Raw genomic sequence first — 24,331 nt, forward strand, 5'->3', positions numbered from 1 at the left:
ATCACAACTAGTGGTCAAATAACTTATTAAAATTAAGCATATTAATCCGCTTCACAAGCGGTGTAGCGCCTAACTAGCATACATACGCAGGACGTGAGTTTCAAGTTTGGGGAAGATCCTTTTCACCATAAAAATTCACCTTTATAATAAAGCATTATATGCATAATCGTATTTGCCGTCACTTTCGAGAACAGTGTTTTCCCGCTGATTCATTGCATTTTGGAACCTTCGCACTTATAGCCTACTGCCATGTGTGCATTGCTGCGGTTATAATGTGGGAAAAAATTAGCCGTGTTGTATTCATTTGGGATCTATCGCATCCCACAACTGTCCCAGAATATGTTTGGAATATTTATTTCTTGCACAGAAGGACAAATTGACCAATAGAATAAGTCAACTTTTGTACTATGGGGGATAGAAGACTGACATAGGCTAGTGCTTTTGCTATTCGTTAGGCCTACTCATATTGTTGGCTGACAATAAGAAAGCTAAATGTGGACAGTTCTAACATCTTCAATATGCGGCAAGGAATTCGATAAGAGGAATGCTTGCGTCCCCGATGTGTGTCTTCATTCACTTGTAGCCTACTTCTTAGCTGAAATGCCTGAGAGAAGGAACCGATCATGTGACGGGTATAGGCTACATCTGAGCGAGCCATGTGAGTGAGAGGTGCTTCGGAGCACAGCAGCTGGCAGAAGGGAATTATAATTAGCCTATTCTATTCAGCAAAAGGCATGAATTTTTTCAGGGGGCATTACGGCCACACAAGAGGGATGCCGCTGGGAAATTCGAGGCCTGGTGAGAATATTATCACGTTGCCAAATTGTGAATGAGAGACTGATGAAGTGTGTGCAGCTTGAAACTTTTTCAAATCATCATTAGAGTCCTATCATGTAGCCTTAGAATGTATCAAACATCAAAACATATAAACCAATGTTTGAATCACAACTACAGTTACATAAATAACTCTAAATTATGCATATAGGAGGACCTGTTTCTATGTTCACTGCTCAACACAGAATAGCCGCATGTGCGCATTTCCTTTGAAGTCGTTTGGAGAAAATATACTTTTATATTTTATTAAGCCATGTTCAACTGTATTCTTCATAGTATAAAATAATACAAATAATGCCACGGAATTCTATGCAATTCTTGTCCGCTAAATGAACTAGTGTAGCCCACAGTCATATCACATAGACATATCAGGGCTTAACATAAGTACAACTCAGAGTGTTCTTCTGAAAGAGACTACACTTTGTCTAAAATAAATCAAATAAAATTTTATTTTTCACATACACATGGTTAGCAGATGTTAATGCGAGTGTAGCGAAATGCTTGTGCTTCTAGTTCCGACCATGCAGTAATATCTAACAAGTAATCTAACCTAACAATTCCACAACAACTACCTTATAGACACAAGTGTAAAAGAATGAATAAGAATATGTACAAAAAAAATATATGAATGAGTGATGGCCGAACGGCATAGGCAAGATGCAGTAGATGGTATAGAGTACAGTATATACATATGAGATGAGTAATGTAGGGTATGTAAACATTATATAAAGTGGAATTGTTTAAAGTGGCTACTGATTCATTTATTACATACATTTTTCCATTATTAAAGTGGCTAGAGTTGAGTCAGTGTGTCAGCAGCAGCCACTCAATGTTAGTGATGGCTGTTTAACAGTCTAATGGCCTTGAGATATAAGCTGTTTTTCAGTCTCTCGGTCCCCACTTTGATGCACCTGTACTGACCTCGCCTTCTGGATGATAGCGGGGTGAACAGGCAGTGGCTCGGGTGGTTGATGTCCTTGATGATCTTTTTGGCCTTCCTGTGACATCGGGGGGTGTAGGTGTTCTGGAGGGTAGGTAGTTTGCCCCCGGTGATGCTTTGTGCAGACCTCACTACCCTCTGGGAGAGCCTTACGGTTATGGGAAGAGCAGTTGCTGTACCAGGCGGTGATACAGCCCGACAGGATGCTCTCGATTGTGCATCTGTAAAAGTTTGTGAGTGTTTTTGGTGACAAGCCGAATTTCTTCAGCCTCCTGAGGTTGAAGAGGCGCTGCTGCGCCTTCTTCACCACGCTGTCTGTGTGGGTGGACCATTTCAGTTTGTCTGTGATGTGTACGCCGAGGAACTTAAAACTCTCCACCCTCTCCACTACTGTCCCGTCGATGTGGATAGGGGGCTGCTCCCTCTGCTGTTTCCTCAAGTCCACGATCATCTCCTTTGTTTTGTTGACATTGAGTGTGAGGTTATTTTCCTGACACCACACTCCGAGGGCCCTCGCCTCCTCCCTGTAGGCCGTCTAGTCGTTGTTGGTAATCAAGCCTACCACTGTAGTGTCGTCTGCAAACTTGATGATTGAGTTGGAGGCGCGCATGGCCACACAGTTGTGGGTGAACAGGGAGTACAGGAGAGGGCTGAGAACGCACCCTTGTGGGGCCCCAGTGTTGAGGATCAGTGGGGTGGAGATGTTGTTATCTATCCTCACCACCTGGGGGTGGCCTGTCAGGAAGTCCAGGACCCAGTTGCACAGGGCGGGTTCGAGACCCAGGGTCTCGAGCTTGATGACGAGTTTGGAGGGTATTATGGTGTTAAATGCTGAGCTGTAGTCGATCAACAGCATTCTCACATAGGTATTCCTCTTGTCCAGATGGGTTAGGGCATTGTGCAGTGTGATTGCTATTGCGTCGTCTGTGGACCTATTGGGGCGGTAAGCAAATTGGAGTGGGTCTAGGGTGGAGGTGACTAGTCTCTCAAAGCACTTCATGATGACGGAAGTGAGTGCTACGGAGCTGTAGTCATTTAGCTCAGTTACCTTAGCTTTCTTGGGAACAGGAACAATGGTGGCCCTCTTGAAGCATGTGGGAACAGCAGACTGGGATAAGGCGTGATTGAATATGTCCGTAAACACACCAGCCAGCTGGTCTGCGCATGCTCTGAGGACGCAGCTGGGGATGCCGTCTGGTCCTGCAGCCTTGCGAGGGTTAACACGTTTAAATGTTTTACTCACGTTGGCTGCAGTGAAGGAGAGCCCGCAGGTTTTGGTAGCGGGATTTATTGTGATGGTGTAGGCTATATTACATGGATTTATTCAAAAAAAAAATTTAAATGTAGATATTTCAAAGTTCTGAATCAGTGGCTTGTAGGCTATGCGTGGAAGCCAGGAGATGCTAAATGTGTTTATACTAATTAACGGTAAATTACAGTGAGACTGGCAGTTATTTGCTTGACAATCACCGGCTGACAAAATATCATGACCACCACAGTCCTAGACACACAGAGAAGGGTGTAATCAAGCTGTACTGTGAGACCAACCGTCTCACACACACACACACACACACACACTACTGAAAACACAGCCTCACCACAATGTCTCACCAGGGGATGCGTGCATTTGTGCTTGTGTTCTCTAACAAACCAAGACGAAAACCCGCCAACATCTGCAAGCCACCAACTTTTTTCGGCCTTTTCTTTATATCTGAAAGGTGCTGTCGGTATCAAAGACTAAACTTTTATTTCCTTCAACTGACCTAGTCATGATTGCTGTAAAGGTCTGCCTACAGCTTGTAGCCGTAATGCTGAGGCGACATTGTTCATGATTTAATGCGTGCCATTCTATTGTTGTCCGACATCAAACTTGTCCTTGTCAATCACAAAGCTTCACAGAAATGCTTTTAATGGATTTATTCTCCCCATTTAAATGTGTGTAGTTCTGTCCTTGAGCGGTTATTGTCTATTGTCACAGAAATGTACATGTATTTTTTTTATATTTTTTTTAAACATTTAGCCTGGGGGAATCTTTTCATGTTTTTTTCTTGACCTTGAAAAGGTAAATATATTTATATGCCCTTGTATTTAGCTAATAAATGATGGGCTTCTAACTTAGATAAACTACAAATCACTAACTAGTAGGCTGTCTTTAGGGGAGTTCGAAAGGAGAGAACGCACGCACCTGATGGTGTGATCACATCCCACGTGGATCAAATAAAGGCAATTTTCTCAAATAACTCTGCAGAGATTCATCCAGGTCCGATATCGTTATTTCTTTACATGATCAGAAAGAGCAGAATCTAGTGTTTCTAGCCACATTAAAAACAAATGAGGACATCTGCTAAAAAAATTAGGACATGGGCTCCGTTTCAAAATACAACTATTATATGACAGCAGTTCCGTGACATTGCCAGGGACCTCACGATACTTTGGTGCCAATACGATATGTATTGCAATTCTCACGATTCTTTATGTATTGCAATTCAATGTTCCAAACATATTGCTCACCATACGTCTGCTGCAGAGGGACAAGAGAAATGTTGATCAGTAATGGAAATAAAAACTAATTGTCTCCTGAGGTTTTGGTGCAGGTACAGCCAACTAGAACAAAAATAATATTGAATGTATACTGAACAAAAATATAAATGCAACATTTAAAGTGTTGGTCCCATGTTTCATGAGCTGAAATACAAGATCCCAGAAATGTTCCATACACACGACGCTTATTTCTCTCATATTTTGTGCACAAATTTGTTTACATCCCTGTTACTGAGCATTTCTTATTCGCCAAGATAATCCATCCACCTGACAGGTGTGGCATACCAAGAAGCTGACAACAAAAGGCCACTCTAAATGGTGCGGTTTTCTCATCCAACACAATGCCACAGATGTCTCAAGCCATTCTATTCTTTTGAAAAATAAATTACCATAAAGTATGTCTGTAAAGGGTATGTGCGTCACTGCAGAAAGTCCTACACTTAGGTGTTTTAATTTAACATGCAGTTATTCACCATTCATTGCAGAATGGCAAACATGCAACATGGAAACAGAGACGCAGTACGCAGTCAATCCATTTACAAAGACAGAAAGTAGGGGCAGACAAAAACGTGGCATCCCTCATCGTAGTGGTCGGAGCCCATAAACTGCAACCGACTGTGCTTGAGGTTGGTCTAGCAAATAACGTCACCTGCAGCACATATACGCAGAATCCCGGCCCCACCGCTATTCTGCATCTCCCTTTCCCCATTAATTTCATACTATGCCCATCTGAATAAACAGAAAATACAGAATATAAATCTTTCAAACAAAATCGGCGACTGACTTCTAAAGTGGAAGCTTACCTTCTCCCAGGCACAGACATAGGACTGCTGCCGGCGCGTGCGAAGCCCTGTTCCGATTGGTTGGAGGAGGAGGAGCTGGAAGACTTGGCCTCTTGGCTGAGGGGATGGGCCAGACGCTCATGCATGGGGTCGGGCCGGTTCCACAGCACCGTCTGGGGGGACGAGGTGTGTCCCTTCCTCCTGGGGGGGGGGGGGGGGGGGGGGGCACATAAAAGGAGAAGTTTGACTTTAGCCAACTCTTATTTTAAGGCAGGTTGGTCCTTTGTGGCTCAGTTGGTAAGAGCATGGAGCCAGAAACGCCAGTGACGAGGCATACTGGAATTTATTAGGTTAAAGAGCAACTGCCCCTAAAAACCAACTTCTAATTTAGAAAACAGGCTGTGGCATCGATATGAGTCAGAAACATGTATTCTACTATCAAAATTTACTAGAAAAGTGTAAATAGGATCATTTGTCATAAAGTCGGTCTCGTCCAAAACTGAGTTTTGCGAGACTTGTGGTTATGACTGCATCACAAGGTAAATTAAAGTTGGGTTTGTTTCAATCCTGTCCACATGGCCACAGCTGGCAGCACAAAAGTAATCAATTCAGAGTGCAGCCTCATGCAACCCTATGGGGCTAGTTAGAGACCATTGGTAAACTATACAATGTACATGGGACAATATGTTACATTTCCAATAGCTTCAAATTTCAATGACTTAACCCCTTACACTCGTGAGAATTGGCCTATATGGATAGGGCTAAATTGAAATATTTCTTAGAACTATGAAAAGCATATGCACAACCATGGTAGCAATTGAAAGGGAACAGTTTAGACATGATTGGCAAATTATTGGGCCAAAAGGTGAGGACAACAGTTAATCTGACACAATACTTAATCCGAACATTACTGCTGATTTTATTTGCATGTACAGTACTTTTCACCGCATTTGTTGATTATGAAATCTGAAAACACTCCGGATACATTCAGTAACATGATAAGAATACTCTTGGAAAAATGTGGGGTAGGTAAAACATAAGACAAAGAAATGACAAGGGTTGGAGTGAGAGGACTAACTGGTGTCTCCAAGTGGAGACACACACACACACACACACACACACACACACACACACACACACACACACACACACCTCTCCAAAGCGTGCACAGCTCCTAAGCAATTTCAATGCACTTTTAGAGTGTTCAACTATAAGGTGCTTTTTTGAGCTTTCCTGGCTGTTCCATTAAAGAACTAAACCAAGCACACTCGTAGTTGTTTGGAACACAGTCCTGCATCTCCACTTTTACACAATTACTATTGTTGTTCACGCAATCCAGAAACAGTCCATTATAAAATCGCAATATGGGTCAGGTGGGCATGATTCGAAAGCTTGTTCCATTACCAACTAGCGAAATTAGCTAAATGATAAAATACGATCTTACAGTGTTTGGTTTTCACAATGCAATTCGGAGAAGCAGAAAGTAATTTGTGTGTGCAAGGAATGGAGTCATGAGTGCATTCAGATATGTGGTCTGTAGCAAAAGAAGAAAAAAAAAAAAATCACAATACAACAAACAGGCTCATTCTGTTCAGGACAACCCAGTTACATGTCATATTGTAACTGTACATCAAACAGTCATCATGAACGTTGACACTGTATATTACATTAGTTATATGATATGGAAATGTGAAGTGCACATTTGGACATACGGGCGTTTGGCTTGCTTATATGACATCAAAGCAGTATTTATTATAATCCTCAACATCTCATCTTTCAAAATACAGTACCAGTCAAAAGTTTTAGAACACCTACTTATTCCAGGGTTTTTCTTTGTACTATTTTCTACATTATAGAATAATAGTGAAGACATAAAAACTATGAAATAACTGAAATGGAATCATGTAGTAACCAAAAAAAAGTGTTATTTTATGTGAGATTCTTCAAAGTGGCCACCCTTTGCCTTCATGACAGCTTTGTAGACTCATGGCAGTCTCTCAACCAGCTTCATGAGGTAGTCACCTGGAATGCATTTCAATTAAACAGGTGTGTCTTGTTAAAAGTTAATTTGTAGAATTTCTTTCCTTCTTAATGCGTTTGAGCCAATTAGTTGTGTTGTGACAAGGTAGGGGTGGGTATACAGAAGACAGCCCTATTTGGTAAAAGACCAAGTCCATATTATGGCAGGAACAGCTCAAATAAGCAAAGAGAAAAGACAGTCCATCATTACTTTAAGACATGAAGGTCAGTCAATTGGAAAATGTCAAGAACTTTGAAAGTTTATTCAGGTGCAGTTGCAAAAACCATCAAACGCTATGATGAAACTGGCTCTCATGAGGACGGACACAGGAAAGGAAGACCCAGAGTTACCTCTGCTGCAGAGAATAAGTTCATTAGTGTTACCAGCCTCAGAAATTGCAGCCCAAATAAATGTTTCACAGAGTTCAAGTGACAGACATCTCAACATCAACTATTCAGAGGACCCCATATGAATTAGGCCTTCATGGTCAAATTGCTGCAAAGAAACCACTACTAAAGGACACCAATAATTAGATGAGATTTGCTTGGTCCAAGAAACACGAGCAATGGACATTAGATTGGTGGAAATCTGTCCTTTGGTCTGATGAGTCCAAATTAGATTTTTGGTTCCAACTGCCGTGTCTTTGTGAGACGCAGAGTAGGTGAACGGATGATCTCTGCATGTGTGGTTCCCACCGTGAAGCATAGAGGAGGAGGTGTGATGGTGCTTTGCTGTTGACACTGCCTGTGATTTATTTATAATTCAAGGCACACTTAAGCAGCATGGCTACACCAGCATTCTGCAGCGATACACCATCATCCGGTTTGCGCTTAGTGGGAATATAATTTGTTTGTCAACAGGACAATCACCAAACACACCTCCAGGCTATATAAGGGCTATTTGACCAAGGAGAGTGATGGAGTGCTGCATCAGATGACCTGGCTTCCACAATCACCCAACCTTAACTCAACTGAGATGGTTTGGGATGAGCTGGAACGCAGAGTGAAGAAAAAGCAGCCAACAAGCTCTCAGCATGTCGGAATTACTTCAAGACAGTTGGAAAAGTATTCCAGGTGAAGCTGGTTGAGAGAATGCCAAGAGTGCAAAGCTGTCATCAAGGCAAAGGGTGGCTACTTCGAAGAAAACACTTTTTTTGGTTATTACATGATTTCATGTGTTATTTAATAGTTTTGATGTTTTCACTATTATTCTACAATGTAGAAAATAGTAAAAATTAAGAAAAACCCTTGAATGACTAGTTGTGTCCAAACTTTTGACTGGTACTGTTCATAGAGTCCTCGTAATTTACAGCATTTCCCTCACTCAAGACAACCAAAAATGCGCAATTAGCGGGAGGGATGGGGGCAACTTGTCACACAAGGGGTATTAACAGCTGTCAGTCAAAGCCCATACAGAGCTGTGAAGTAGAGACCCTGAACTCTGACATCATGTATAGCATGTTATCTGCCATTTTCAAAAGGGAGTGTTAATAAGGGCTAAAAAACCTCAAAACAACTATACATTGTAAAAATGTCATATACAAATATTGAAAGCATTTAAATGAGAAAACTAAAAAGGTTTGCAACGTGAAAATAATGTCTAATTTACATTGTCATTTATTGACGGTCCCTAACTAGCCCAAGAGATAGGCTGTCCAAAGTCAAACCAATTTTGCCCTGGTTGCACACCAGCTGGCTAAAGCTAATTAGCTAAATCATTTGGCAAACTCTTCCCACCTGCGAACACACACACAAGAGACATCAAACCACACCCTGAAACCAACTCACGTTTGAATTCAGACAGGGCTGCTTGCATATCTTAATGAACCAATCTAAAATGAGGCCAAATCAGGAAGTACCATCACCCTTTAAAGGAATACTCATCCATGTGACATACCTGATACATAAGGGGGTATATTCAAAAGTGAAAGGAAATGTTTCGGCTGCGGTCACACGGACTTCCAGAGAAACGGTGAGGACTCACCAGCTGGAGGCTCCCAGAGGCTGGCCGGAGAACAGGTCCACAGCCTCGTTGGTGAGGCTGGAGGCTCCGCCCGCGTCCTCCGTGATCAGAGAGAAGTCACTGCTCAAACTGGTCACGCTGCCCCTGGACTCCCTGGACTCTGCACCAATCACACGGAAGACATTGGTTAGCGGACAGGCCCTCGGACCAATTACAGAGGAGAGATTTGAGGACAATTATAGGGCACAGAACTTCCATAGAGTATCTTTAATGTAAGTTGCCTTATTGTCAAATTTTGTCTGGAACGTTGCCTGCGGTTGGTTTATATGCATGTATAATATTAATTATTATTATTTATTAAACTTCTATAGCTCTTCTATTACAAAAATAATCTCAAACCGCTTGAAAAAGCAAACTAAACAAAAACCGAATTAAATAGCTGTATAAAAGAACATGTCTGGATTTTCTGCCAGAGTTGAAAGTTTTAAACGTTTTAAGCCTTCAACAGATGTTGTGACAGTCATGAAGGAACATTATTGCTTTTGCAGAGGGAAGGGGTCAGTGACACGGATGCTACACTACAGGACTGTTTTGCTAGCACAGACTGGAATATATGTTCCGGGATTCATCCAATGGCATTGACTAGTATACCACTTCAGTCACCGGCTTCATCAATAAGTGCATCGTTGGCGTCGTCCCCACAGTGACTGTACGTACATATCCCAACCAGAAGCCATGGATTACAGGGAACAGCCGCACCGAGCTAAAGGCTAGAGCTGATGCTTCAAGGAGCGGGACACTAATCCGGACGCATAAGAAATCCCGCTATGCCCTCAGACGAACCCTCACAGGCAAAGCGTCAATACACCGACCCTACAACACTGGCTCAAACAGGTAAAGCGTCAACACACCGGCTCTACTAATCCTAATACACCAGCTCTGACGCTCGTCGGATGTAGCAGGGCTTGCAAACTATTATGGACTACAAAGGGAAACCCAGCCAAGAGCTGCACAGTGATGCGAGCCTATCAGACGGGCTAAATAACTTTTATGCTCGCTTAGGGAGGAGGTCAGAAACCTGGTAGGGTGGTGCCTGAACAACAACCTCTCCCTCAACGTGATCAAGACAAAGGAGATAATCGTGGATTACAGAAAAAGGAGGACCGAACACGAACCCATTCACATCAATGGGGCTGTAATGGAGCGGGTTGAGAGTTAAGTTCCTTGGTGTCCACATCACCAACTAACTATCATGGTCCAGACACACCAAGATAGTCATGAAGAGGGCACAACACCTTTTCCCCCTCAGGAGACTATAAAGATATGGCATGGGTTCCCAGATCCTCAAAAAGTTCTACAGCTGCACCATTGGCCCCAGTACGTCACTGGGGCCAAGCTTTCTGCCTTCCAGTCACCCAAGTCATAGACTGTTCTCTCTGCTTCGCACGGCAAGCGTTACCGGAGCGCCAAGTCTAGGTCCAAAAGGCTCCTTAATTAACAGCCACCTGGATTATTTACATTGACGACCCCCCCCCCCCCCCCCCTTTGTTTTTACACTGCTGCTGACTGTTTATCATCTATGCATAGTCACTTTACCCCTGTAAAGACTAACCTATAACCCCGCACATTGACTCGGTACCGGTACCCCCTGTATATAGCCTAGTTAATTATTGTGTCACTTATTTTATTTTTTACTTTAGTTTATTTAGTAAATATTTTCGAAACTCTTTCTTGAACTGCATTGTTGGTTAAGGGCTTGTAAGTAAGAATTTCACGGTAAGGTCTACACCTGTTGTATTCGGCGCATGTCCTTAGCTTTAGGCAAACAATAGCCTATAATAAGCCTTTTGCCAGATACAGTTTATAGACAATATCCATGTCCATTTAGGCTTATGCGTTCAAAGCTTTGTGCATCATGTTGAGGGGACAAGACCTAAAAGCGTATCACGTTACATCAGAAGTGTAGTGCACAGAGGGAATTCATAAAGGGCATATGCCGCTATTTGCAGCTTTTCAAAAGTTTCTTCATAACATATCATGAGTACAATGTATCACATTCATTTACATGGCATTTACATGAGATCAGAACTGTAGTGCACAGCAGGAACTTACAAGGGTCTTTAAAAAAAGAATGTCTTAACATACCACCACTGTACTCACAATGTATGAAACACACCTCTATCCTCATGTAACATATACTTAATAATGAACTATGTCGCCAGGGAAGCAACTTACTCAACTTGCAGAGGTCGTCCACTGTGAAATCGGTCTCTTTAAAATGAGAGTTTTTCCTCCTTTGGAAGAGAAAAAAGGATGATGAAATAATACGCAGAAAGAGAGGAAGAAGAGAGCGAGAGAAAAAGACTGACACTGCTCAAAAAGAAGGAGAGAGAGAAAGAGATCAAAGAATATAGAAATGTGAAGAAAAAAAACTGTTTGGTCACAGTTGGTTTTCGACGATGAAAGAACAGCGTTATTGCCCTGAGTGGCTGTATTTCTACAGTTGAAAGATAAAAAAAAAAGTGGCTTAAGGGTATAGTCAGGCCTATTCCCTATATAGTCCACTACTTTAGACCACAGCCTATAGGGCTCTGGACAAAAGTAGTGCACAATATATTGGGAATAGGGTGCCATTTTGGGGGCGGCCAATATTTTATAAAAGTGCTTTTACATTCCAAATGTCTCCGTTGATTCATGACATTTCACTCACCTTTGTTTCTTCATGGCAGAGAACTTCTCTGAGACAATGTGCTTCAAAAAATTGAAGCAAAAAAAGAAAATCTGCCGGGAGGAATGAAAGATGAAGTTACGTCTTTCAGGTGTAAAAAAATAAGGAAATTAAATACATGACAAAACGCTGCCCCCTAGTTTTCAAAAACACCCCAAAACAACTCACTTAAGTTGAGAATTGGATATCAGTTTCAGAAATCAGATAACATTTTACTCCCATCTTCACAAGCCATTATATTTACATTGGTGTAGTAAATTCCTAAAAAACGAATTTAACAACAGTGTTATAACTGTTTGAGGGCAATAACCATATTAACTAAATAGAAAACTAATAACCAATGTTTTAATATTCCACATACACGCGGGCACACACACACACACACACACACACACACACACACACACACACAGAGAGAGAAGAGGTGGCATTGATATTGTGTTAGAGTGCAACTGACCTCCTCTCCTTTGGTGAGGCGATCAGGCAGCATATGACTGTAGAAGTGACACAAACCAGATGAACGAGTATGATTACAGAATCCATTAAACAAATCAAAGAACACTTTATGACATATGATTATTAGCTACCAACACCAACCAACATTTTTAAATGTCCAATGCAGCCTTTTATCTCAATAACATAACATTTCTGGGTAACAATAAAGTACCTTACATTGATTGTTTTCAATTAAAATGGTAACAAAAGAAAAGCTTCCGAGCAATTTCTCAAGCAAGAATTTTGCTAGGACTGTGTGGGAGTGATCTGAGTGGGGAGGAGAAAACTGAAAATTAGCTATTGGCAGAGGTTGGCAATTCTTTCTTATTGGTCTATTAACCAATTTACCACCTGGTGATGTCATCAGGCAGGCCAAAACTCCAACCCACCAAAACAGGCTGAAATTTCAGGCGGCCTTTTCAAACAGCTCTTAAACAAAAAAGGGCATTATCAAAGTTTTACAGTCTTCCAACCTCATCGTGTGGAAATATATATAACACACAGGACAATCACATCTTTGACTGCACTGGGCCTTTAATACTTTCTCAATATCTGTTCCTTTCTATTCAGCATCCGGTTTTCTCCATGCACCTGGTGTTACCTGGTACAATGGTTACAATGTAAGTTTTACTTTCCAATTTATATACTTGTTGAATCAAACAGTTCAAAAGATCAAAGTCAAAGTCAAGAAGACTGTAAAGCACAAGTAGGGGACCGTTTAGACCTTGTAATTTACTAAATAAAGTATATCAATAACCAACTGACCAATTGTCACTCATTTTCTCTCTCATCTCCAGCTTAGAACATGAACTGACCATTAGGATTGCTTTTACATTTAAAGGGAAAACAACAAATGAACAAACTCTCAATGGGAGTTTAAGCCATAATGAAAGATTAGACAAATCCATACATACCGCTGCATCATAACACTGATTGCTGGTAAAAAATACCAATTATTGCAGATATTATTAAAGGGGAGAGGTTTGGTGTGTGTGTGTGTGTGTGTGTGTGTGTGTGTGAGTGAGAGAGAGACTCCCAGTTTATCCCTCTTCCCTGGCCGCAGTCTCAGAAGTTTGTCCTGGAATAATTACTCTGTAGAGCCATCTCCGGGGCAGGGATTTTTTTTATACTCCGTTTGACGAGTTAAACTTTGGAGAGATGCACAGCGGTAATTATGAAGGAAAGCCTCGAGAGAGAGAGGGGGGAGTGGAAGAGAGAAAAATGAAGAGGGCTCCATCTCAATTCGCCTTTCGGCGATTCCTTGCATCCTATGTCCTCACCTCCTCAACTACTGTATATTGGAGGAGAGGGTCCAAAGTTCCTTCTCTCTGACTTTCTTCTCCAATGTGTTGAGAAGGTCGTTGAGAGAGAAGGCGAGCAATCGAGGAAAGATTAATTGAGACAGAGACAGGGTACTTAACTTGGCCTGCTCGACCCTCTCCTCAGAGTCTTCCTTCCTATAAAGCTCCTTCCTCAATTATGCATCTCAAACACATCTGGGTCTGGTCACGTTTGTTTTCCCCTCCCTACTCAGACAGTCCTCGATTGCTGTTGTGAACGCACCCCTCAGTATTACTAAGGAGTAATGGGGGTGTTGTGAGTGGACTGTGAATCCTTACCCAAAGAGGAACCAGTCGTAGGCGATTGTCAGATAGAGGATTTCAGCAGGCTCCAGGCTGGCGTGGACGGCACCATCCTATTAAAAAATACATTAAAGAATTTCAACATGTCATTAAATAAACTCCACGCAAATTAGCCCCGAAAGGTGACACATGTAAATGTGATACTCCTGTTATATTTTATTTTTAAAAAAAAAAGTATTCAGACCGTTTACTCAGTACTTTGTTGAAGCACCTTTGGTAGCGATTACAGCCTCGAGTCTTCTTGGGTATGACGCTACAAGCTTGTATCTGGGGAGTTTCTCAAATTCTTCTCTGCAGATCCTCTCAAGCTCCGTCAGGTTGGATGGGAAGTGTTGCTGCAGAGAAAATGAAGGTCTCTCCAGAGATGTTTAATCGGGTTCAAGTCTGGACTCTAGCTGGGCCACACAAGGACATTGAGACTTGTCCCAAGGCCACTCCTGCATTGTCTTGGCTGTGTGCTTAGGGCCGTCCTGTTGGAAGGTGGACCTTCGCCACAGTCTGAGGTCCTGAGCGCTCTGGAGCAGGTTTTCATCAAGGATCTCTCTGTACTTTGCTCCGTTAAGCTTTAACTCGATCCTGAATCATCCCCTAGTCCCTGCTGCTGAAAAACATCGCCCCAGCATAGCCTAGTGGTTAGAGCGTTGGACTAGTAACCGAAAGGTTGCAAGATCGAATCCCCGAGCTGACAAGGTACAAATCTGTCATTCTGCCCCTGAACAAGGCAGTTAACCCACTGTTCCTAGGCCGTCATTGAAAATAAGAATTTGTTCTTATTAACTGACTTGCCTAGTTAAATAAAAGGTAAAATAAATGCTGCCTCTACCATCCTTCAATCTTGGTTTCATCAGACCAGAGAATCTTGTTTCTCATGGTAGGAGTCTTAAGGTGCCTTTTGGCAAACTCCAAGTGGGCTGTCATGTGCCTTTTACTGAGGTGTGGCTTCCGTCTGGACACTACCATAAAGGACTGATTGGTGGAGTGCTGCAGATATGGTTGTCCTTCTGGAAGGTTCTCCCATCTCCACCAAGGAACTCTGGAGCTCTGTCAGAGTGACCATCGGGTTCTTGGTCACATCCCTGACCAAGGACCTTCTCCCCCCGATGGCTCAGTTTGGCTGGGCGGCCAGCCCTAGGAAGAGTCTTGGTGGTTCTAAACTTTTTCCATTTAAGAATGGAGGCCACTGTGTTCTTGGGGACCATCAATGCTGCAGACATTTTTTGGTACCCTTCCCCAGATCTGTACCTCGACACAATCCTGTCTCAGAGCTCTACGGACAATTCCATCGACCTTATGGCTTGGTTTTTGCTCTGTCAACTGTGGGACCTTATATAGACAGATGTGTGCCTTTCCAAATCATGTCCAATCAATTTAAATTTACCACAGGTGGCCTCCAATCAAGTTGCAGAAACATCTCAAGGATGATCAATGGAAACAGGATGCACCCGAGCTAAATTTTGTGGCTCATAGCAAAGGGTCTGAATACTTATGTAAAAAAGGTATCGGTTTTTAATTTTCTAATAAATTAGAAAAACAAATTATTTCCACCCGACACAGCCAGAAGAGGACTAGCCACCCCTCATAGCCTGGTTCCTCTAGGTTTCTTCTTAGGTTCTGGCCTTTCTAGGGAGTTTTTCCTAGCCACTGTGCTTCTACACCTGCATTTTTTGCTGTATGGGGTTTTAGGCTGGGTTTCTGTACAGAACTTTGTGACATCAGCTGATGTAAGAATGGTTTTATAAATAAATTTGATTGATAAAAACATGTTTTTGCTTTGTCATTATCGTGTATTGTGTGTCGATGGATCAAAAAATATATAATTCTATTTTAGAATAAGGCTGTAACTTAAAATGAGGAAAAAGTCAGCGGATCTGAATATTTTCCCAATGCACTGTACCTACCAGCGCTCTAAAAAGTCAGGCAAACAATACTTTCCTGTCAATATTTATATTTATTTTTTTCAAGTGGCTGAAGGACAAACCACACAGACAACCGGTAGAGTGACTTTTTCAAATCCTCCTACATCAGAAAGAGCAGATTCTGAGGTTTCTAAAACCCTTACCAAATAACTCTTTCAATTTAAGTGATTAGCTCTATTTCAACTGGCTTTTCTAGTGTTAGGCAGTGTGTCTTGAATCTTAATTCGACTTGCGTGTTAAGACAAATGGGAGGGGCATCGGGGGTGAAAGCAGATGAATGCATTGTGGAATTACAGAAAAATGTATTTAGAAGTTCCTTTTGAATTGAATTACTAAACTGATACCTGGGTGGCGGTGGAGTGTGTGTGTGTGTGTGGGAGCGATAAAACAGTGGGATAGGAAGGAAAGAGGAAAGAAAGAGAAAAACAGGGTGATAGGAATGAGAGAGAGAACACTTACTGCCCACAGCGAGAGCCGCAGGAGGGACACGAAAAGAGGCGTCCGGTCCCAACCGGATATGCAGTGCACCAGGAGACCGCTCTCATCTACAGGGCAAATCAAATCACTGATTAATCAGGCTGTCATACACAATTAGTTGGTATACACAGCCTGAAACATTGGAGTGCAAAATCAGTAAATGTTTCTTACAAGCCAGAATGTTGATTAAAATTACATTTCAATTTACTCTACCGATTGTCTGCGTGGTTGGTCTTTCAGCTGCTTGAAATTTGAGAAAAAAATCTCCACAGGAAAGTATTCTTAGAGAGATAGTAGATTTGCCACTGCTGATTGCGAGGCAACGTTCCTTCTGTGATTCTGTTACGCTTGGGTGGCTCAGCTATTGTTTACATATTGTGCAAGTGTTTACATCGCGTGTGTCAGTAGACTGAAAATACACACCAGAAATACATCCCAACAAAATCATATACACTACCGTTACATAGTTGGAGTCACTTAGACATTTCCTTGTTTTTGAAAGAAAAGCAACAAAAAAAATGTTGATTAAAATATCAAATTGATCAGAAATACAGTGTGGACATTGTTAATGTTGTAAATGACTATTGTAACTGGAAACGGCAAATTTTTTATGGAATATCTACATAGGCGTACAGAGGCCCATTATCAGCAACCATCAGTCCTGTGTTCCAATGGCACGTTGTGTTAGCTAATCCAAGTTTATCATTTTAAAATGCTAATTGATCATTAGAAAACCCTTTTGCTATTATGTTAGCACAACTGAAAACTGTTGCGTGATTGAAGAAGCATCAGCATTTGTGGTTTCGATTACAGGCTCAAAATGGCCAGAAACAAAGCACTTTCTTCTGAAACTCGTCAGTCTATTCTTGTTCTGAGAAATGAAGGTTACTCCATGCGAGAAATTGCCAAGAAACTGAAGATCTCGTACAACGCCGTGTACTACTCCCTTCACAGAACAGTGCAAACTGGCTCTAACCAGAATAGAAAGAGGAGTGGGAGGCCCTGTTGCACAACTGAGCAAGAGGACAAGTACATTAGAGTACCAAACGCCTCACAAGTCCTCAACTGGCAGCTTCATTAAATCGTACCCACAAAACACCAGTCTCAACGTCAACAGTGAAGAGGCGACTCCGGGATGCTGGCCTTCTAGGCAGAGTTGCAAAGAAAAAAGCCATATCTCAGACTGGCCAATAAAAAGAAAAGATTAAGAAGGGCAAAAGAACAGACACCGGAGAGGGGAACTCTGCCTAGAAGGCCAGCATCCCGGAGTCGCCTCTTCACTGTTGACATTGAGACTGGTGTTTTGCGGGTACTATTTAATGAAGCTGCCAGTTGAGGACTTGTGAGGCGGCTGTTTCTCAAACTAGACACTCTTATGTACTTGTTTCATTGCTATTTTAACAGTTTTCAGCTGTGCTAACATAATTGCATAAGGGTTTTCTAATGATCAATAAGCCTTTGAAAATGATTAACTTGGATTAGCTAACACAACATGCCATTGGAACACAGGAGTGATGGTTGCTGAAAATAGACCTCTGTACGCCTATGTTGATATTCCATTAAAGAAAATCTGCCGTTTCCAGCTACAATAGTCATTTACAACATTTAACAATGTCTACACTGTATTTCTGATCAATTTGATGTTATTTTAAACGGACCAAAAATGTGCTTTTCTTTCAAAAACAAAGACATTTCTAAGTGACCCCTAACTTTTTAACGGTAGTGTACCTACCGGCTCCCTTAAAACAATACTTTCCTGTGGATATTTTGTCCCAAATTTCGAGCAGCTGAAAGACAAACCACACAGAGAACCAGCAGAGTAAGGCTGTATATAGCAATTCATTGTGTATTACAGCCTGATTAAATCAGACAACCAAATAACAAACACTTGAGAAACAAAGGATTGAACCAGGTTTTTATAGCGACTAGTACGTGATGAGGATTTAAACAGCACAATGGCAACATAAGCCTTTGGTCTTCCCTGGGTCAAGTTTGACTTTGGAGGCCTACATCTCAGGGACCCTCACTAGACGACCATATGAGATATGATATGACTTACTCACTCTTTCTCCATGTTCATTTCACTCCCTGACAGAAAGAAGAAATTGGTTACAGCCCCCAACACGCGCACACACACACATACTGACCGTCGCTATTGATGATGTGAAGCAGCAGCTTCAGGTAGTTCTGGGTCTGATGGACCAGGTCCCAAGACTGAAACACAAGGACAGAGAAGAACACGAGGACTTTCAACACGTTTTCACCGGAGGCACATCCAGCAGGTCACTAATGTTCAGATAGAAATATGTTATGTAGAACAAACATGCCTCTCTGACATTTGGAATAAGGATTCATGACATTTCTATCTGCAACGTTTGCCTAGTGAACGTGGCCCTGGTGTGGTGACTACATCACTTATTACCTAAAATATGCATTAAAACACAAACTGTCTTACAGCAGCGGTTTTCTAAAATCTCCTCAGGGACCCCCAACCTACTCACAATGTTGTTGTAGCCCTGAACTAGCTCACATGAGTTAACTAATCAAGGGCTTGATAATTAGTTGACAAACTGAATCAGGTGTGCTAGCTCTGGAATGGATTAAATACATGAAATGGCTAGGGGTGCCTGAGGAGAGGTTTGAAAACACCCGTTTTAGAGAATGTCAAGACGACATGAGAAATGAATGGTCGGCAACCATGCCGTTCCACGGCCAACCTACAGAGGTCACTGTGAGACCAGTAATACTGTGACATAATCGGAATCACATTTCACTGAAGTATTATTGGAAAGTTAGACATACCTGATATAGTGGCCTGGGTGGTCTAGTGGTTTGGGCCACTGCCTCCAACAGACAAACACGTGTTGGCATAAATTCGAATCCAGCCTAGTGCCCTGTGATACAGTCTCCTATCTGTCCTTCTCTCCCTATCAACAAAACTGAGGAAATACTTAGAAGAGGGGAAAAAAAAAAAAAAAAAAAAAAAGACTAACCTGATATTCACTCCAGTTTATATTCAAGTTCTTGGTAAAGCACGCAGGGATTGTCAAAGGAGCATCCACAAAATCCTGTCAACAATAAAAATTGTATATTTTGAAATTTGAAAATCATTCATCTGGATGGACATGTGATACATCACAATCTGAGATCAGAAGACCATAGAATGACAAGAATGGGTGAGGATACAGTTAAATTGCCTAGGTTTTAGTGTCTTTTATCCCTTCTATTAACTATACTTCTAGGCAGGAAACGTTAAAATCGACCAGCATACCTGATTCCAGTTGAATACTAGTCCCTCAGCGGTGTAGTCTCGATCTTTGTAGTCCTTAAAGAACTCACACCCTGGAAGCACAGAGAGAGGGGTCTGGTGTCACGATACAACTGTACGCATTGAGAACATTACAGGTCCTCTAGCTATCCAGTCCTGAGTTCAAATACGGTTTGAAATCTTTCAAATACTTTTAGTGCTTTAGCCTGCCCGGTGTGCCAGATGGGTGGAGTTGGCGTCACCCATAGCGCCGATCAAACTCAGTCAAGCCCAGCTTAAGTGTTTCAAATTATTGCAAATAGTATTTGATCCCAGGTCTGTAGCTATCTCTCTGGGGAAGACGTTTATTAATAAGATGTAGAAATGCATTGTAAGGCCGAGTTACTGTCATCGACGTAACACTAGATTTATTTGTCAAGACTGCTGAAACCTGTTTTCCAAATAAAAAGGAGAATATTTAAAAAAAGAACTGGAACGTAAACGTAGGTTGGGGTTGAAAGAATTGTCTTTACCCGGGTAAGGCACAGAGAGCAGGGTGAAATCCGCATAGCGTTGGGCCTTATCCACCTTCTCAGACGAGGTGACACTGGACAGACAAGAGACGAGAAGAGAGGGGAAGATAAAAAATAAAAAATGTAAAAAGTGGAGTAGAGAAAGAAAATATTCAGAAGGTGATGAAAACCGTACGTGTATACATGACGCCTGACTTAACGGTCAGTGACACATGTACACACAGCTGCACAACCGGCAAACCATAGTAAGTATGTGAACAGACAGAGACAACCACGCCATGCACACACACGTCAACATTACATCACAACCATACAAGCACGCAGGCAGGCAGCTACATAAATAAAGACAACACACACCGCCACACATGCAAAGGTCAACGTCCAAAAAAAGTGTACACTTGTTTATTACATTACATAAAGTCACCATAAGGCCAACATGAACAGGAGCCAATGACCCAGAACAGATCCCCCTCTGTGTGTGGGGCGGGGTCGGTGAATACATTAAGAGTCCTGGCTGTGAGCTTGAGACTTACTTTAGGCCAAACTTGACCTTCTTGTTCTCCACCATGAGGTCACAGATGTAGTGCACGGAGAGGTAGCGTAGCAGCTTGATGTCCAGACCCCGCACCTTGTCAAAGAGCTGAGAGTCCCCGTTCCTGTAGCGAGAGAGAGACGGGATGGAGAGAAAGAGTTCAAAGAAAAATGTTAGACGTCATCCAACGACCACAAAAATGTATGGGGCATTCTGAGCATTGAAAAAAATAAAAAAATAATAAAAAATAAAAAAATCAGGCAAGGAAAACAAAACACACGTCACGGGATCACGTGAAAAGACACCAACCTCACACTGTCGTCCTCTGGAACCTCTGGCTCGGACTCTGCCCCCCACGTGTCATCCGTACCCCCTAGAGGGGGAGAGAGAAAGCGAATGAGCAAAAGAAAGGGAGGGAGAGCGAATGAGAGAACGAGAGATGCGTCACCACCATATAATTCTTACATGCTGACCAGACCGGACACGTCGCGTGCGCGAGCGTTGCAAAATAAATGTAGAAATCCATGTTATTCAATTATTGCACCCACACTGCTCGCGAGCGCCAACGAGCGTCGGCGGTGCCAATGGCTAAAATAGAAGTCATTCCTATTTCTAACACAGATCGCGCTGCAAGTCCTGCCTCTCCCATCTCCTCATTGGTTTATAGAAGCAGGTACCCACGTGCCATCTCCTCATTGGTTATAGCCACGTGGGTGATTGAAAGACGAACTGTTTTGCCGGTTGTCGTGGTAATACTAGGAAAGTGGAGATGACAATCACCATATAAGTTCAAAGAAGCCTGGAAGGAGGAGAGATGACTAGAAACGATTCGGTTGACCGTTTTATGTGTGGATTAATTGTCGGAGTAGAGGACCTTGTGCATTTCAGGTAAAATAACAACTCAATGTTTATATCCCAGGACAAATTAGCTAGCAACAGCAAACTAGCTAAATAGGACAAATTAGATAGCAAGTGCAAGCCAACTAGCTAAATTGCCATACATGTTTAAAGCTTTTCGACCTGTCCCCAAATTAATGAAATTGGTTCAGAGTTTGTTTCGATACTTTAACCTGCGTGTAGTGATCACGTTTGGTGTAGGGGGACAAAATACATTTATGCACGATAGGGCACGCGGGCAGCCGGTTTGGGTTCTGTGTAAAAGTGGATTCAATGAGGACACACTTGAGGATACTTCTCTCATAGGAGTTGAATCAGGAGTGTTTGTAAGGTGTTTTAGATCTATTTCAGAATGAATGGGGCCCTATGGCACTACTGACAAAATCACAATATGACTATCAACTACTAAACTAAGCCAAATGCATAAAAACGGTCTTGGGGAATCGACGGCAGCCATCGCAAGTGAAAATATAGCAGCACTGTTTGATCGTGGAACATAGTTCATCATTCCAGAGTTCCCAGAGGTGTGATAGAAGAACTGACAAGCATTACGTTCTTGATGGTAGCTCGGCAGCGCCCGGCCGCTAACCGTCCTACCGGCTAAACTTTGCGAGGCATGTCACTTCACACATCTCTTCGATTAGCCCACCACTAAGCACGCACACCGACGGCGCGCGCGGTCAACTAGACGATCATTTGAAGACCACATTTTGATTAGGACAGCGCCGTCGTGTGGCTTCGAGACACACGTGGGGACTCCTCTTGATCAATTTGTTTTCACCGAATCTCCGTTTGGATATTGGGATTATGCTACAATTAGGCTGGGGAAATGTTAGTTAAACTGAGTTTAGGGCTGCTAGTGATCATCTTTTCTAGTTGGATCATTTACTAGAACCTTTGGCCAGCAAGTTATACATGTAGTTTAACAAGTGGATTAATTTTGCAATTTACTCGCATAGTAGCCTAGCCCTACTCCCGATCAAAAGCCTGTGCCTTCACTGACACGGCTCAATCAATGTGATTTTGATTCACTGACTCTCCATCCGTATAGGCTATTTGGTTACCGTAATTTCCGGGCTATAAGCCGCAACTTTTTTCCCCACGCTTTGAACCTGTTTAGGATAGGGGGCAGTATTTTCACGGCCGGATAAAAAAAACGTACCCGATTTAATCTGGTTATTACTCCTGCCCAGAAACTAGAATATGCATATAATTGTTTGATTTGGATAGAAAACACCCTAAAGTTTCTAAAACTGTTTGAATGGTGTCTGTGAGTATAACAGAACTCATATGGCAGGCCAAAACCTGAGAAGATTCTATACAGGAAGTGCCCTCTCTGACCATTTCTTGGCCTTCTATAGCCTCTTTATCGAAAACAGAGGATCTCTGCTGTAACGTGACATTTTGAACAGTAGCGTATTTGGATAGTGGTCGATCTGAGAACAATGACACGGATGCGCGCGTGAAGAGTCCATTTTACATTTTCAGTCTTTGAACGAAAACAACGTCTCCCGGTCGGAATATTAATTGCTATTTTACGAGAAAAATCGCATAAAAAATGATTTTAAACAGCGTTTGACATGCTTCGAAGTACGGTAATGGAATATTTTGAATTTTTTTGTCACGATACGCGCCGGCGAGTCACCCTTCGGATAGTGTCTTGAACGCAAGAACAAAACACCGCTATTTGGATATAACTATGGATTATTTGGAACAAAAACAACATTGGGTGTAAAGTAGAAGTCCTGGGAGTGCATTCTGACGAAGAACAGCAAAGGTAATCGAATTTTTTTTATAGTAAATCTGAGTTTGGTGAGTGCCAAACTTGGTAGGTGTCAAAATAGCTAGCCATGATGGCCGGACTATTTTAAAATCTGACATAGCGATTGCATAAAGGAGTTCTGTATCTATAATTCTTAAAATTATTTATGTTTTTTGTGAACGTTTATCGTGAGTAATTTAGTAAATTCCCCGGAAGTTTGTGGTGGGTATGCTAGTTCAGAACGTCACATGCTAATGTAAAAAGCTGGTTTTTGATATAAATATGAACTTGATTGAACAAAACATGCATGTATTGTATAACATAATGTCCTAGGAGTGTCATCTGATGAAGATCATCAAAGGTTAGTGCTGCATTTAGCTGTGGTTTTGTTTTTTGTGACATTATATGATAGCTTGAAAAATGGGTGTGTGATTATTTCTGGCTGGGTACTCTCCTGACATAATCTAATGTTTTGCTTTCGTTGTAAAGCCTTTTTGAAATCGGACAATGTGGTTAGATAAAGGAGAGTCTTGTCTTTAAAATGGTGTAAAATAGTCATATGTTTGAAAAATGGAAGTTTTGGGATTTGAGGAGTTTGTAATTCGCGCCACGCCCTATCATTGGATATTGGAGCGGTGTTCCGCTAGCGGAACATCTAGATGTAAGAGGTTAAACAATGACGCGGCTAATATGGATTTTTCCCGCTTTCCAATTTTTTCTCTCCAAAAAAACACATTTTGTGACGTGCTGATTTTTTGGGCGGCATGAAGCTTTCATTAGACCAATGAAATTGCCGAACGGGTTAAGGTCAAACAACTTTTTTGTTTACTGTTTAGATTAAATCGAGCGCTCTCAAACTTCCCATCATTCTGATTACGGTAGTCATTTTGTCACCCTCATCATGGCAAAGACACGGAGAAATGCATATGATGCAGCTTTCAAGTTGAAGGCGATTGATCTGGCTGTTGGAAAAGGAAATAGAGCTGCTGCACGGGAGCTTGGTCTTAATGAGTCGATGATAA

At 42.0% G+C, this 24,331-nt stretch overlaps 1 protein-coding gene across 2 annotated transcripts in view; it reads right to left on the minus strand.

Annotated features, from left to right (window-relative positions):
- Positions 1-24,331, minus strand: part of LOC115208333 (myotubularin-related protein 14) — a 46,652-nt gene that overhangs the window by 6,221 nt on the left and 16,100 nt on the right. For both annotated transcript variants that reach the window (XM_029776287.1, XM_029776288.1), the window contains exons 5-17: positions 20,960-21,023; positions 20,652-20,774; positions 20,119-20,192; positions 19,610-19,680; positions 19,332-19,406; positions 18,486-18,552; positions 16,321-16,406; positions 13,922-13,998; positions 12,265-12,301; positions 11,790-11,860; positions 11,315-11,373; positions 9,101-9,239; positions 5,119-5,298 (exon numbers count right to left, since the gene is read on the minus strand). In XM_029776287.1, coding sequence (XP_029632147.1) covers positions 5,119-5,298; positions 9,101-9,239; positions 11,315-11,373; positions 11,790-11,860; positions 12,265-12,301; positions 13,922-13,998; positions 16,321-16,406; positions 18,486-18,552; positions 19,332-19,406; positions 19,610-19,680; positions 20,119-20,192; positions 20,652-20,774; positions 20,960-21,023 — 1,123 coding nt within the window. The remainder of the gene's footprint in view (positions 1-5,118; positions 5,299-9,100; positions 9,240-11,314; positions 11,374-11,789; positions 11,861-12,264; positions 12,302-13,921; positions 13,999-16,320; positions 16,407-18,485; positions 18,553-19,331; positions 19,407-19,609; positions 19,681-20,118; positions 20,193-20,651; positions 20,775-20,959; positions 21,024-24,331) is intronic.

This window comes from Salmo trutta, chromosome 14 (genome assembly GCF_901001165.1).
Source record: "Salmo trutta chromosome 14, fSalTru1.1, whole genome shotgun sequence".
Classification (NCBI taxonomy): domain Eukaryota; kingdom Metazoa; phylum Chordata; class Actinopteri; order Salmoniformes; family Salmonidae; genus Salmo; species Salmo trutta.